The 16,064-nt window shown below is 47.7% G+C and overlaps 1 protein-coding gene across 2 annotated transcripts in view; it reads left to right on the top strand.

Moving 5' to 3' along the window:
- lama5 (laminin, alpha 5) overlaps positions 1-16,064 on the top strand; it is a 194,445-nt gene that overhangs the window by 93,295 nt on the left and 85,086 nt on the right. For both annotated transcript variants that reach the window (XM_045209507.1, XM_045209506.1), the window contains exons 13-27: positions 3,685-3,822; positions 4,576-4,710; positions 6,899-7,033; positions 7,347-7,484; positions 7,668-7,720; positions 7,843-7,942; positions 8,170-8,222; positions 8,416-8,521; positions 8,943-9,042; positions 9,258-9,414; positions 13,573-13,702; positions 14,429-14,571; positions 14,830-14,933; positions 15,314-15,467; positions 15,585-15,748. In XM_045209507.1, the coding sequence (XP_045065442.1) occupies positions 3,685-3,822; positions 4,576-4,710; positions 6,899-7,033; positions 7,347-7,484; positions 7,668-7,720; positions 7,843-7,942; positions 8,170-8,222; positions 8,416-8,521; positions 8,943-9,042; positions 9,258-9,414; positions 13,573-13,702; positions 14,429-14,571; positions 14,830-14,933; positions 15,314-15,467; positions 15,585-15,748 (1,810 nt within the window). The remainder of the gene's footprint in view (positions 1-3,684; positions 3,823-4,575; positions 4,711-6,898; positions 7,034-7,346; positions 7,485-7,667; positions 7,721-7,842; positions 7,943-8,169; positions 8,223-8,415; positions 8,522-8,942; positions 9,043-9,257; positions 9,415-13,572; positions 13,703-14,428; positions 14,572-14,829; positions 14,934-15,313; positions 15,468-15,584; positions 15,749-16,064) is intronic.

The following is a 16,064-nucleotide window of genomic DNA, read 5'->3' as shown; positions in this document are numbered from 1 at the left end:
TCTCCATCTTAAATAAGCATGCCCCATTAAAAAAATTCAGAACACAGAACAGATTTAGCCCCTGGTTCTCCTCAGACTTGACTGCCCTTGACCAGCACAAAAACATCCTGTGGCGTACTGCATTAGCATCGAACAGCCCCCGCGATATGCAACTTTTCAGGGAAGTCAGGAACCAATATACACAATCAGTTAGGAAAGCAAAGGCTAGCTTTTTCAAACAGAAATTTGCATCCTGTAGCACTAACTCCAAAAAGTTTTGGGACACTGTAAAGTCCATGGAGAATAAGAGCACCTCCTCCCAGCTGCCCACTGCACTGAGGCTAGGAAACACTGTCACCACAGATAAAGCGACGATAATCGAGAATTTCAATAAGCATTTTGCTACGGCTGGCCATGCTCCCCCCCCCCGCTTCTCCTTCAACCAAATTCAGATAGCTGATGATCTGAAAGAGCTGCAAAATCTGGACCCCTACAAATCAGCTGGGCTAGACAATCTGGACCCTTTCTTTCTAAAAACAGCAGCCGAAATTGTAGCAACCCCTATTACTAGCCTGTTCAACCTCTCTTTCGTATCATCTGAGATCCCCAGAGATTAGAAAGCTGCCATGGTCATCCCCCTCTTCAAAGGGGGTGACACTCTAGATCCAAACTGTTACAGACCTATATCCATCCTGCCCTGCCTTTCGAAAGTATTTGAAAGCCAAGTTAACAAACAAATCACCGACCATTTCGAATCCCACCGTACCTTCTCCGCTAAGCAATCTGGTTTCCGAACTAGTCATGGGTGCACCTCAGCCACGCTCAAGGTCCTAAACGATATTATAACCGCGATCGATATAAGACAGTACTGTGCAGCCGTCTTCATCGACCTGGCCAAGGCTTTCGACTCTGTCAATCACTGCATTCTTATTGGCAGACTAAATAGCCTTGGTTTCTCATATGACTGCCTTGCCTGGTTCACCAACTACTTCTCAGATAGAGTTCAATGTGTCAAATTGGAGGGCCTGTTGTCTGGACCTCTGGCAGTCTCTATGGGGGTGCCACAGGGTTCAATTCTCGGACCGACTAAATTTTTTTTGTATATCAATGATGTCGCGCTTGCTGCTGGTGACTCTCAGATCCACCTCTACGCAGACGACACCATTTTGGATACATCTGGCCCTTCATTGGACACTGTGTTAACAAACCTCCAAACAAGCTTCAACGCCATACAACACTCCTTCCGTAGCCTCCAACTGCTCTTAAACGCTAGTAAATCTAAATGCATGCTCTTCAATCGAGCGCTGCTTGCACCTGCCCGCCCAACTAGAATCACTACTCTCGGCAGGTCTGACTTAGAATTTGTGGACAACTACAAATACCTAGGTGTCTGATTAGACCGTAAACTCTCCTTCCAGACTCACATTAAGCATCTCCAATCCAAAGTTAAATCTAGAATCGGCTTCCTATTTCGCAACAAAGCCTCCTTCACTCATGCTGCCAAACATGCCCTCGTAAAACTGACTATCCTACCGATCCTTGACTTCGGCGATGTCATTTACAAAATAGCCTCCAACACTCTACTCAGCAAATTGGATGTAGTCTATCACAGTGCCATCCGTTTTGTCACCAAAGCCCCATATACTACCCACCACTGTGACCTGTACGCTCTCGTTGGCTGGCCCTCACTACATATTTGTCGCCAAACCCACTGGCTCCAGGTCATCTATAAATCACTGCTAGGCAAATCCCCGCCTTATCTTAGCTCACTGGTCATCATAGCAACACCCACCCGTAGTCTGCGTTCCAGCAGGTATATCTCACTGGTCATCCCCAAAGCCAACACCTCCTTTGGCCGCCACTCCTTCCAGTTCTCTGCTGCCAATGACTGGAACGAACTGCAAACAATCTCTGAAGCTGGAGACTTTTATCTCCCTCACTAACTTTAAGCATCAGTTGTCAGAGCAGCTTACCGATCACTGCACCTGTACACAGCCCATCTGTAATTAGCCCACCCAACTACCTCATCCCCATATTGTTATTTATTTTGCTAATTTGCACCCCAGTATCTCTATTTGCACATCATCTTCTGCACATCTATCACTCCAGTGTTAATACTAAATTGTAATTATTTTGCACTATGGCCTATTTATTGCCTAACCTCCATAACTTACTACATTAGCACACACTGTATATATATTTTCTGTTGTATTTTTTACTTTATGTTTTGTTTTACCCCATATGTAACTCTGTGTTGTTGTTTTTATCGCACTGCTTTGCTTTATCTTGGCCAGGTCGCAGTTGTAAATGAGAACTTGTTCTCAACTGGCTTACATGGTTAAATAATGGTGAAATAAAAAATACAACTATTCAGTTAGGGTTATTTTACAGTTTGTTCTGGGTAGTTAGGGTGTTTTACTGTTTGTTCTGGGTAGTTAGGGTGTTTTACAGTTTGTTCTGGGTAGTTAGGGTGTTTTACAGTCTGTTCTGGGTAGTTAGGGTGTTTTACAGTCTGTTCTGGGTAGTTAGGGTGTTTTACAGTCTGTTCTGGGTAGTTAGGGTGTTTTACAGTCTGTTCTGGGTAGTTAGGGTGTTTTACAGTTTGTTCTGGGTAGTTATGGTGTTTTACAGTTTGTTCTGGGTAGTTAGGGTTGTTTTACAGTTTGTTCTGGGTAGTTAGGGTGTTTTACAGTTTGTTCTGGGTAGTTAGGGTGTTTTACAGTTTGTTCTGGGTAGTTAGGGTGTTTTACAGTTTGTTCTGGGTAGTTAGGGTGTTTTACAGTCTGTTCTGGGTAGATAGGGTGTTTTACAGTTTGTTCTGGGTAGTTAGGACTGTTTTACAGTGTGTTCTGGGTAGTTAGGGTGTTTTACAGTCTGTTCTGGGTAGTTAGGGTGTTTTACAGTCTGTTCTGGGTAGTTAGGGTGTTTTACAGTCTGTTCTGGGTAGTTAGGGTTGTTTTACAGTCTGTTCTGGGTAGTTAGGGTGTTTTACAGTCTGTTCTGGGTAGTTAGGGTGTTTTACAGTCTGTTCTGGGTAGTTATGGTGTTTTACAGTTTGTTCTGGGTAGTTATGGTGTTTTACAGTCTGTTCTGGGTAGTTAGGGTGTTTTACAGTTTGTTCTGGGTAGTTATGGTGTTTTACAGTTTGTTCTGGGTAGTTAGGGTTGTTTTACAGTTTGTTCTGGGTAGTTAGTTTTTTTTAAAACTCAAATATACACTCCAACAAATTCCTTTCTTCCATAAACTAACAGGCACAAGATACAAAGACAGCCACAATACACCCAGTTTAACACACACACAAACCCACACTCACACACTCACACACACACACACACACACACACACACACACACACACACACACACACACACACACACACACACACACACACCACACACACACAACCCCCACCCCTCACACACTCACACAACCCCCACACTCACACACTCACACACACACACACACACACACACACACACACACACACACACACACACACACACACACACACACACACACACACACACACACACACACACACACACACACACACACACACACACACTCACACACACACAACCCCCACCCCTCACACACACACACACACACACAGATTTCCCCCACTCCCATACGCACACACAAACACATGTTAATTGTGTGTAATCCCTATGTTTGTGTAATCCCAGTGTGTGTGTCCTTTCCCAGCCTGTCAGTGCCTTGGCCCGGGGTGCCAGGACGGTAGGTGTGACACTCTGACGGGGCAGTGTCAGTGTCGCCAAGGCTTTCAGGGTTATTCATGTGACCAGTGTACCCCAGGCTACTTCAATTACCCCCTCTGCCAACGTGAGTATATATACTGTATACACACACACACACACTCACACACACACACACACACACACACACACACACACACACACACACACACACATATCACTACCCCCTCTGCCAACGTGAGTATATATACTGTATACACACACACACTCACACACACACACACACACACACACACACACACACACACACATATCACTACCCCCTCTGCCAACGTGAGTATCAGCCAACACATTGTTACCACTGTGCCAACGTCATTGTCTGTCTGCCAAACACTGGCTACAAAAACACTGTCTGAAAGCTGCCCCAGGACCGTGGACGTTACAGCTCCATAATAATGTCTGTCTGTTTATGAAAGGAGTTACTTAGGGACGTTCTAAAGTTGCTGCTATTTTTACGTAGAAACTCATTTTTGGAAATGTTGAATTGCAAGTCCTGAACTACTCCGTTCCTCCATTTTTTTTCTCTCTCTCTCTCTCTCTCTCTCTCTCTCTCTCTCTCTCTCTCTCTCTCTCTCTCTCTCTCTCTCTCTCTCTCTCTCTCTGTCTCTCTCTCTCTCTCTCTCTCTCTCTCTCTCTCTCTCTCTCTCTCTCTCTCTCTCTCTCTCTCTCTCTCTCCCTCTCCCCCCTCTCCCTCTCCCCCTCCTCCCTCCCCTTCTCCCCTTTTCTCCCTCTCCTCCTCCTCCCTCCTCCCTCTCCCCCTCCCCCTCCCCTCTCTCCCTCCCCTCTCTCCTTCTCCCTCCCCCCTCTCTTCCGCCATCAGTGTGTGGCTGTAGCAGTGTGGGTTCTCTCCCAGAGGGTTGTGATGTGTCTGGACGGTGTGTGTGTCGTCCAGAGTTCCAGGGGCCGCGCTGTGAGCAGTGTAGATCAGGCTTCCACTCCTACCCCAACTGCCAAGGTACTGACCACTGACCGGACCACACACACCCCGCTCATAAACTACACACACCACCACTACACACACCACGACTACACACACCACGCTCATAAACTACACACACCACAGCTACACACACCACGACTACACACACCACGCTCATAAACTACACACACCACAACTACACACACCACGACTACACACACCACGCTCATAAACTACACACACCACAGCTACACACACCACAACTACACACACCACGACTACACACACCACGCTCATAAACTACACACACCACAGCTACACACACCACGACTACACACACCACGCTCATAAACTACACACACCACAGCTACACACACCACGACTACACACACCACGCTCATAAACTACACACACCACAGCTACACACACCACGACTACACACACCACGCTCATAAACTACACACACCACAGCTACACACACCACGACTACACACACCACGACTACACACACCACGACTACACACACCACGCTCATAAACTACACACACCACAGCTACACACACCACGACTACACACACCACGACTACACACACCACGACTACACACACCACGACTACACACACCGCGCTCATAAAATACACACACCACGACTACACACACCACGCTCATAAACTACACACACCACAACTACACACACCACGACTACACACACCACGCTCATAAACTACACACACCACGACTACACACACCACAACTACACACACCACGACTACACACACCACGCTCATAAACTACACACACCACAACTACACACACCACGACTACACACACCATGCTCATAAACTACACACACCACGACTACACACACCACGCTCATAAACTACACACACCACAGCTACACACACCACGACTACACACACCACGACTACACACACCCCAACTACACACACCACGCTCATAAACTACACACACCACAGCTACACACACCACGACTACACACACCACGACTACACACACCACGACTACACACACCACGCTCATAAACTACACACACCACAACTACACACACCACGACTACACACACCACGCTCATAAACTACACACACCACAACTACACACACCACGACTACACACACCACGCTCATAAACTACACACACCACGACTACACACACCCCAACTACACACACCACGCTCATAAACTACACACACCACAGCTACACACACCACGACTACACACACCATGACTACACACACCACGACTACACACACCACGACTACACACACCACGCTCATAAACTACACACACCACGACTACACACACCACGCTCATAAACTACACACACCACAACTACACACACCACGACTACACACACCACGCTCATAAACTACACACACCACAGCTACACACACCACGACTACACACACCACGACTACACACACCACGACTACACACACCACGCTCATAAACTACACACACCACGACTACACACACCACGACTACACACACCACAGCTACACACACCACGACTACACACACCACGACTACACACACCACGCTCATAAACTACACACACCACAACTACACACACCACGACTACACACACCACGCTCATAAACTACACACACCACAACTACACACACCACGACTACACACACCACGCTCATAAAATACACACACCACAGCTACACACACCACGACTACACACACCACGCTCATAAACTACACACACCACAACTACACACACCACGACTACACACACCACGCTCATAAACTACACACACCACAACTACACACACCACGACTACACACACCACGCTCATAAAATACACACACCACAGCTACACACACCACGACTACACACACCACGCTCATAAAATACACACACCCCAACTACACACACACCAGACATCTCAACTACACACACCAGACACCACAATAAAACACACCTCAACTACACACACCAGACACCACAATAAAACACCACTTCAACTACACTACCAGACACCACAAAAAAAACACACCACACATTAGACGTTTTGTGGAGGTATCCGAACTCTCTACCCAAACAGTTTGGTGATGTTTGAGACTACATTGCAGTCGGAGACAAATCATCCTATGTATTAAATACTGTAACTTCATCCTAAATAACTCCAAATTATTTGTAGATTTGCTCAATTTATGCTTTCATGATCTCATGATGTTGTAACTTCCTGTTTACCCAGTGTGCACCTGTGATCCTCGGACCTCCCTGGACTCTAGCTGTAGTGTGTCAGGTCACTGCCACTGCAGACCCAACTACAGCGGCGCCGCCTGTGACCAGTGTGCTCCCGGTTTCTTTGGCTTCCCCAGCTGCACACGTAAGTTGTCCGAGTTCAGACGACATCTCAAAGCCTGATTGGTTGTTGTTAAGATCAGATATGATTCAATATCTAAAACTCAGTACACTTACTTCTGAATATGTTAATAATGCAGTTTTCTGGCAATAGATGAACATCGATTTTTTGCATTATGTGTTTGTGTGCATCTGTCACGTGTTGTTATGTATTTATTATGCCATCTAATGCCACACCTGTAAATTATATTCTGAATGTAGCTAAATGCTAACTGGCTAACTCCCTCCTCTTTCTCCCCAGCTAATGTGCTAATGTTTTCTCATGCCTCCTCCCTCAGCTTGTCAGTGCTCAGCCGAGGGCTCTCGTTTCAGTAGCTGTGACCAGGTGAGTGGTCAGTGTACCTGTCTACCCAACGTCGTGGGACAGAGGTGTGACACCTGCAGCTCTGGAGCCTACGGATTTCCTCTGTGCCAAGGTAAGACTAGAGTCGATCTTGATCTTGGAACTTGATCTCAATCTCAATCTTTCAAGTTTCAAGATTTCAACTTTATCGTCCCAGAGAGAGATCATACATTGAAGAGATAAACCACAACCTATATCCATCTAATATGGTTTGATTGAATCAACTGAACTATGCGTTTCTCCCTCTCCTGAACAGCTGGTACTTGCAACCCAGCCGGCTCTGTGCAGAACGAGGTCCTGCCGACTCTTGTAAGTAGCCTACATCTACGGTTCGGGTTCCAACAAAACATGTTTTAACAAAAAAATGTTACATATATTCTGTACTATATTCATCGTTTAGTTATTGATCCCCTCTACCCATCTTTGACCAGGGTTCCTGTGAGTGTCATCCCCGTGTGGAGGGCGTGGCCTGTGACAGGTGTAAACCTCTGTTCTGGAACCTGTCACATGACTCCGTCTACAGGTGTTCCAGTAAGACGCAGCCTTCCTGTTTTATCAGAAGGAGACATTGTGCTTGTTATTGTGAATGATTTATGTAGTAGACTTTGGGTTGACCTGTTTTTAAAATGTGAGGAAAAAAATTCAGTTTGGGTACCAATATATTTGTGCTAAAGATTCTACTACTTCATATAGTAGCCCTGTGGTGAGCTCAGTGACAAAAATTCATTGTATTTTCCGTGTGTTCCTCCTTCTCCCAGACTGTGAATGCAACGTTGAAGGGACTGTGGGTGGCGTGGCGGAGTGTGCTCAGGTGAGAAAGGTTTTTTTTTCTCAACGATTCCACTGTTTAGTTGACATAAAGTATCTAGTAATACTGGCTAGCTAGGGTAGAGTTCTCTCAAAGACTCACTGTATGGAATGGACATATATCTCATTTAGATTATTACTATTTTAAATTCAACGGTCATTTTTTAAAAGCAATGTTTTTTCTCTGGCTCCTACAGAGCAATGGCCAATGTCACTGTAAACCCAACGTGTGCAGTGGCACCTGCTCTGTGTGTAAAGATGGATACTTCAACCTGCAGAGTGGCAGCTTCTTCGGCTGTCAAGGTAACCCTTCGACTACTGTTACAACCACCAAGTGAATTTTACTCTGCCCAGAGTACCACCTCGTGTTACCAGTAGGCCTATGGTCTGCTGAGTCTTCTCAAGTACCCGCTTGTGGATAGACCAAGTACTCCAGCAGTCCTAGTACCCCTGGTTGAGAACCACTGGTCTAAGGGAACCAGCAGGAATCAAACCTGGGTTTCCCGCTCGCCAACCCAACATCTTAACCATTAGATCAAGAGGACATCCTCATGGTCCGAGGGCAACAGTTGGGCTTTATTGTCTCAAGCAGAGCTACCTCTTCACGAGAGTGGGATTCCCAAAAATCTCCTCTGCTACAATAACGCCAGTCTGTTGTACTATAAATTAAGTAATAGGATGTGCAGATTGTGTACAGCAGTATACCAAGTCCTCTATGTTGCAGGTTGTCGGTGTGACATTGGGGGATCAGTGGGTCAGTCGTGTGGGGAGAAGACCGGGAGATGTCGCTGCAGACCAAAAGTGGAGGGACCCAAGTGTAACATGTGAGTGAAAAATGGTGTAAAAAACATTCACTTTGCGTCGACACAACCAATAGAAAAAGAAGAAGATTCCATTGTAATTCCCCTGATCACTTTTTTTTTAACCCAACCCCCGAGAAACACACAATATCCAACAGGAGGCCTTCTTTTTAAACTCAAAAAATCTTATTTTAAAGACCGATTTATTTAAAACCAGTATTTTCCGTCTCCTATCCTAGGCCTTATCCGGACCACTACTTTCCAGACCTGCACCACCTGAAGTTTGAGATAGAGGACGGCACCATGCTGGACGGGCGGCCGGTGCGTTTTGGGTATAACCCCCTGGAGTTTGAAGGGTTCAGCTGGAGAGGTTACGCTCAGATGTCCTCCATTCAGGTAAGTCCTCTATGCCATATCTATGGTAATACATTGTACGTATAGCCTATACATATATCTCTGCGGCTCTGTCCGCCCCCTCTACTGCCTTAGGCCTCACACTGGGCCAGCAGCCATTGTATGTTTACAAATGACGTGTCGTTTTATTGTCAGTAGTAGTAACTGAATTCATAAAGGAAGGAGTTGCTGAGGTCCTCTGTGTTCTCTGTTATATTGATGACTAATGAAATGGCTTTTATTACAACATGTATTGTTACTGTGGCCAACTCAACCTAGTCATTCTACCCCCTGCATGTGCAATCGTAACTTATTCTCCTGAATAAGTACGAGGTCCAATAGGTCAATGTTTTATCTATTTTTTATCCCTGTATAGCTTTCGTAACTTAGTAGACAGCTTGCTTTATGCTCGAGTGATTGATGACTGAAGCTAGCGTGTTTGCATTGGGGGGGCTGCCTGTGTGTTTTGTTGAGTGGGTGGGGAGATGTGCTGGGCATAGAGATGGATAGAGGGCACAAAGCCTGTTTTAACATGGGCAGCGCCATTGAAGGCTTTCACCATTCGTGGTAAACTGGGTGGGACTTCCTATGGGTTAAGTAGGGATCACATAATTCCATCCAGGTCAGCAGGAGGGATCAGGCAATGAATTATACTCCTTAGAAAACATCCCAGAGCCTCCCTAGTGGCGCAGCGGTCTAAGGCACTGCATCGCAGTGCTTGAGGCGTCACTACAGACCCGAGTTCGATCCCAGGCTATGTCACAACCGGCCGTGACCGGGAGTCCCATATGGCGGCGCACAATTGGCCCAGCGTCGTCCGGGTTAGGGGAGGGTTTGGCCGGGGGTGGCTTTACTTGGCTCATCGCACTCTAACAACTCCTTGTGGCGGGCCGGGTGCCCGCAGGCTGACTTCGGTCGTCAGTTGAACGGTGCTTCCTCTGACACATTGGTGCGGCTGGCTTCCGGGTTAAGCGGGCGGGAGTTAAGAAGCGCGGTTAGGCGGGTCATGTTTCGGAGGACGCATGACTTGACCTTCGCCTCTCCTGAGCCCGTTGGGGAGTTGCAGCGATGAGACAAGATCGAAATTGGGGAGAAAAAGGCGGTAAAATACACAAAACAATACAGAAAATAAAACATCCCAGCACCGCTGGTGGCAGTCAGAAAGAAGCAACAAAAAATAGACTACTTTAAAATAGAGAACCCTCAATGGTTGCTGCCCATGCTGTCACAGAAGGTATCAATGGCAAAGATACAGTGAGGGAAAAAAGTATTTGATCCCTTGCTGATTTGGTACGTTTACCCACTGACAAAGACATGATCAGCCTATAATTTTAATGGTAGGTTTATTTGAACAGTGAGAGACAGAATAACAACAAAAAAATCCAAAAAAACGCATGTCAAAAATGTTATCAATTGTTTTACATTTTAATGAGGGAAATAAGTATTTGACCCCTCTGCAAAACATGACTTAGTACTTGGTGGCAAAACCCTTGTTGGCAATCACAGAGGTCAGACGTTTCTTGTAGTTGGCCACCAGGTTTGCACACATCTCAGGAGGGATTTTGTTCCACTCCTCTTTGCAGATCTTCTCCAAGTCCTGGAGTGGCTAGGCCACTCCAGGACCCTAATGTGCTTCTTCTTGAGTCACTCCTTTGTTGCCTTGGCCGTGTGTTTTGGGTCATTGTTAGCTGGAATACCCTCCATGACCCATTTTCAATGCCCTGGCTGAGGGAAGGAGGTTCTCCCCCAAGATTTGACGGTACATGGCCCCATCCATCGGCCCTTTAATGCGGTGAAGTTGTCCTGTCCCCTTAGCAGAAAAACACCCCCAGAGCATAATGTTTCCACCTCCATGTTTGATGGTGGGGATGGTGATCTTGGGGTCATAGGCAGCATTCCTCCTCCTCCAAAGACGGTGAGTTGAGTTGATGCCAAAGAGCTCGATTTTGGTCTCATCTGACCACAACACTTTCACCCAGTTCTCCTCTGAATCATTCAGATGTTCATTGGCAAACTTCAGACGGCCCTGTATATGTGCTTTCTTGAGCAGGGGGACCTTGCGGGCGCTGCAGGATTTCAGTCCTTCACGGCGTAGTGTGTTACCAATTGTTTTCTTGGTGACTATGGTCCCAGCTGCCTTGAGATCATTGACAAGATCCTCCCGTGTAGTTCTGAGCTGATTCCTCACCGTTCTCATGATCATTGCAACTCCACGAGGTGAGATCTTGCATGGAGCCCCAGGCCGAGGGAGATTGACAGTTCTTTTGTGTTTCTTCCATTTGCGAATAATCGCACCAACTGTTGTCACCTTCTCACCAAGCTGCTTGGTCTTGTAGCCCATTCCAGCCTTGTGTAGGTCTACAATCTTGTCCCTGACATCCTTGGAGAGCTCTTTGGTCTTGGCCATGGTGGAGAGTTTGGAATCTGATTGATTGATTGCTTCTGTGGACAGGTGTCTTTTATACAGGTAACAAGCTGAGATTAGGAGCACTCCCTTTAAGAGTGTGCTCCTAATCTCAGCTCGTTACCTGTATAAAAGACACCTGGGAGCCAGAAATCTTTCTGATTTAGAGGGGGTCAAATACTTATTTCCCTCATTAAAATGCAAATCAATTTATAACATTTTTGACATGCGTTTTTCTGGATTTATTTGTTGTTATTCTGTCTCTCACTGTTCAAATAAACCTAGCATTAAAATTATAGACTGATCATTTCTTTGTCAGTGGGCAAACGTACAAAATCAGCAGGGGATCAAATACTTTTTCCCCTCACTGTACAGAGCATTATGGGTACTGTAGTCCCTCTTTTCATCTTACTGTGCTTTACTGGTTGGCTTAGGCTGCAGTGGTGGTGGTGGTGTGGTATTAAGGACTGGCTTCCCTGCTCTGTCCTTTTTCTCTCCCCTCCTCCCTCCTCCCTACCCTCTCCCCTCCTCCCTCCTCCCTACCCTCTCCCCTCCTCCCTCCTCCCTACCCTCTCCCCTCCTCCCTCCTCCCTTCCCTCTCCCCTCTCCCCTCCTCCCTCCTCCCTACCCTCTCCCCTCCTCCCTCCTCCCTACCCTCTCCCCTCCTCCCTCCTCCCTACCCTCTCCCCTCCTCCCTCCTCCCTACCCTCTCCCCTCCTCCCTACCCTCTCCCCCTCCTCCCTCCTCCCTACCCTCTCCCCTCCTCCCTCCTCCCTACCCTCTCCCCTCCTCCCTACCCTCTCCCCTCCTCCCTCCTCCCTACCCTCTCCCCTCCTCCCTCCTCCCTACCCTCTCCTCCTCCCTCCTCCCTACCCTCTCCCCTCCTCCCTCCTCCCTACCCTCTCCCCTCTCCCCTCCTCCCTCCTCCCTACCCTCTCCCCTCCTCTCCATCCCTTTTCCTCCTCCCTGCCCCCCCACCCCTACGTGCCATATCCCCCCAGTCCAAGGTGGTGGTTCAAGTCTCGGTCAGCTCTCCGGACCTGTTTCAAATAGTATTGCGCTACGTGAACCGTGGTAGCCTGGACATGAGGGGCAGGGTGTCCATCCTTGAAGACGGAAAGAACTTAATGTGTGGCAACTGTAAGTGTACGACTCTGTGCTATCCTACCCTATAAAGGGAAAAGGCCATTTGGGACGCAGCCTCTCCTCTCTTCCTCCCCCAGCCTCTCCTCTCTTCCTCTTCCTCCCCTCCTTCCCTCAGAGAGGCTGGATGTGGGTGTGGCCTCTCCTAGAGGCAGCTGGTGATTGGCTGGTATTGGCATGTAGAGGCAGGGTTTAGAGCTGGCTGTGGGTGAACTTCCTGTCGCGGGTCAAGGGTTTCTGAGTAACTGAAAACCCTGACCTCTGACCCCTCAACCTCCCAACCCCCATAGTCCTCTAACCTTCTATCCTATCACAGGGTTTTTAACTCAGACCTTATCATTTGCTATACCCCTTCCCCCTCCTCCTCCTCTTCTTCTTCCTCCCCCTTGTCTTCCTCCTCCTCCTCTTCCTCCTCCTTCTCCTCCTCCTTGTCCTTGTCCGCCTTCTTCTCCCCCTCTTTCTCTTCCTCCGAATCTTCCTCTCCCTCCTCCTCCTCTTCCCCCTCCTCCTCCTCTTCCTCCTCCTCCTCCTCCTCTTCTCCACCTCCTCTCCTCTTCTACATCCTCTATCTCCACCTCTTCCTCCTCCTCTTCTTCCTCTTCTTCGTCCCTCAGAGCACAGTCAAACTGTCGGTGCACGTGAGTGAGGCGGATGTCTACCTCACGAGGTTCATCCTCAGATATGTAAACACTGGGGCTGCTGTCTCCAACGGTAAAATTACAGCCTATCAGAACAGCCGAAGAGGTATGTGTCACAGACCACCTGACCAGAAATGACCAGACCTGACTACAGTATCTGACTCATTGTTTGTAGAGATGATTGCACTCTTTGTATTGTAAGCTCTTTGAAACTACTTACTGAGTGTGGACCTACAGTCCTGTATGTATTGAGTGTGGACCTACAGTCCTGTATGTATTGAGTGTGGACCTACAGTCCTGTATGTATCGAGTGTGGACCTACAGTCCTGTATGTATCGAGTGTGGACCTACAGTCCTGTATGTATCGAGTGTGGACCTACAGTCCTGTATGTATCGAGTGTGGACCTACAGTCCTGTATGTATCGAGTGTGGACCTACAGTCCTGTATGTATTGAGTGTACTTCATGTTCTCTTGATAAGTGAAGTCTACAGATTGTCCTATTCTCTAATAAACCCCTCCACATAAGGAGTTCCCTCAGAGGAAAATTCAATTTAATTTAATTAATCTCTGCGTCTCGACCTCACTCAACCTCTCTCTCTCTATCTCTCTCTCTCTCTCTCTCTCTCTCTCTCTCTCTCTCTCTCTCTCTCTCTCTCTCTCTCTCTCTCTCTCTCTCTCTCTCTCTCTCTCTCTCTCTCTCTCTCTCTCTCTCTCTCTCTCTCTCTCTCTCTCTCTCTCTCTCTCTCTCTCTCTCTCTCTCTCTCTTTCTCTCTCTCTCTCTCTCTCTCTCTTTCTTGCTCTCTCTCCCTCTCTCCTTCTCCTCTCTCCCAGGCTCAGAACAGTCCAAACAGATCGTGTTTGCCCCCAGCTCAGAACCTACCTTCGTCAACGTGCCCCAGAATAACTTTGTGGAGCCGTTTGTTCTGAACCCTGGTACCTGGACCGTGGTCATTGAGGCAGAGGGCATACTGCTGGTGAGAACCTTGTGTATGTTAGATACAGTATACGCTGTAGCCGGCAGAACCTGAGTCCATTTGTTATAATGTTTGAACCGTTTCCATGAGAGACAGAAGTTTTTTTTTTTCTTCCTGTGTCTCCATGATGGTCAATTTGACATGCCATAATGATGTATGGGATTTAAAATGGAAGAAAAGGTGTGTGCCCCGATGTGGATTGGAGTCTGTGTTGTAATCTGTAACATCCGACCTCGTTAACATCCACCTGACCTCCAGGACTACCTGGTGCTCCTGCCCAGTGCCTTCTATGAGGCTCCCGTCCTGCAGATCAGAGTGACTGAGCCATGCACCTACAGCCCTGCACCAGATGCCAGCCACAAGTAAGTGATTGCATTGACACGGCTTCCCTCTGTAGGAAGAAATATGAGGGGCATACTTTTCCCCAGTTGAGGCACTCTTGAATGAAACAAAGATAATTCTTGATTAAATATTGCTGTTAGATACGCCGTGTAATTGCATCTTGTGATATTATTACTAATCTGTCTCTCTCTGTGTCTCTCCCTGATAGCTGTCTGCTCTACAAGTACCTGTCTCTCTCTGTGTCTCTCCCTGATAGCTGTCTGCTCTACAAGTACCTGTCTCTCTCTGTGTCTCTCCCTGATAGCTGTCTGCTCTACAAGTACCTGTCTCGCTCTGTGTCTCTCCCTGATAGCTGTCTGCTCTACAAGTACCTGTCTCTCTCTGTGTCTCTCCCTGATAGCTGTCTGCTCTACAAGTACCTGTCTCTGGATGGCTTCCCCTCCATCTCTGGTAACGATGCCAGCTGCAGGTTCGACAACCACCTGCCCCAACCCTGCCACCAGGAGAGGATCACCCCTCGCCACCCCGACATGGCCATCTGCAGCGGCAGCGATGTGAGTATAAAGGGAGAGGTGTGTGTGTGTGAGCCTGGTTGTAAGTGTGAGTGTGTGTTTGATGGTGTGCATAAAGTGAAATGACTGAACACTGTAATATGTTGTCTCCTCTCCCAGCTGAATGTCCAGATGCGTAGCCGGGTGCCGCGTCCAGGGGACTATGTTCTGGTGGTAGAATACGCTAGTGAGGACGAAGCACCACAGACCCTCTCTGTGTCCGTCAACGCACCTGGCGGAAGGACACACCAGCACCATGTCACACTGCTGCCCTGCAAATACAGGTGTGTGAAGGCCTGTGTGTGTGTGTGTGTGTGTGTGTGTATGTGTGTACAGAAGGTCTGTGTGTGTGTGTGTGTGTGTGTGTGTGTGTGTGTGTGTGTGTGTGTGTGTGTGTGTATGTGTGTACAGAAGGTCTGTGTGTGTGTGTGTGTGTGTGTGTGTGTGTGTGTGTGTGTGTGTGTGTGTGTGTATGTGTGTACAGAAGGTCTGTGTGTGTGTGTGTGTGTGTGTGTGTGTGTTACAGAAGGTCTGTGTGTGTGTGTGTGTGTGTGTGTGTGTGTGTGTGTGTTTGTGTTTGTGTGTGTTTGCAGAGGCCCT

This window comes from Coregonus clupeaformis, chromosome 30, assembly GCF_020615455.1.
Source record: "Coregonus clupeaformis isolate EN_2021a chromosome 30, ASM2061545v1, whole genome shotgun sequence".
In the NCBI taxonomy this organism is placed as follows: Eukaryota; Metazoa; Chordata; class Actinopteri; order Salmoniformes; family Salmonidae; genus Coregonus; species Coregonus clupeaformis.
Note: the sequence above shows the minus strand (reverse complement) of the source record. Positions and strands in the feature narration are given on the sequence as shown.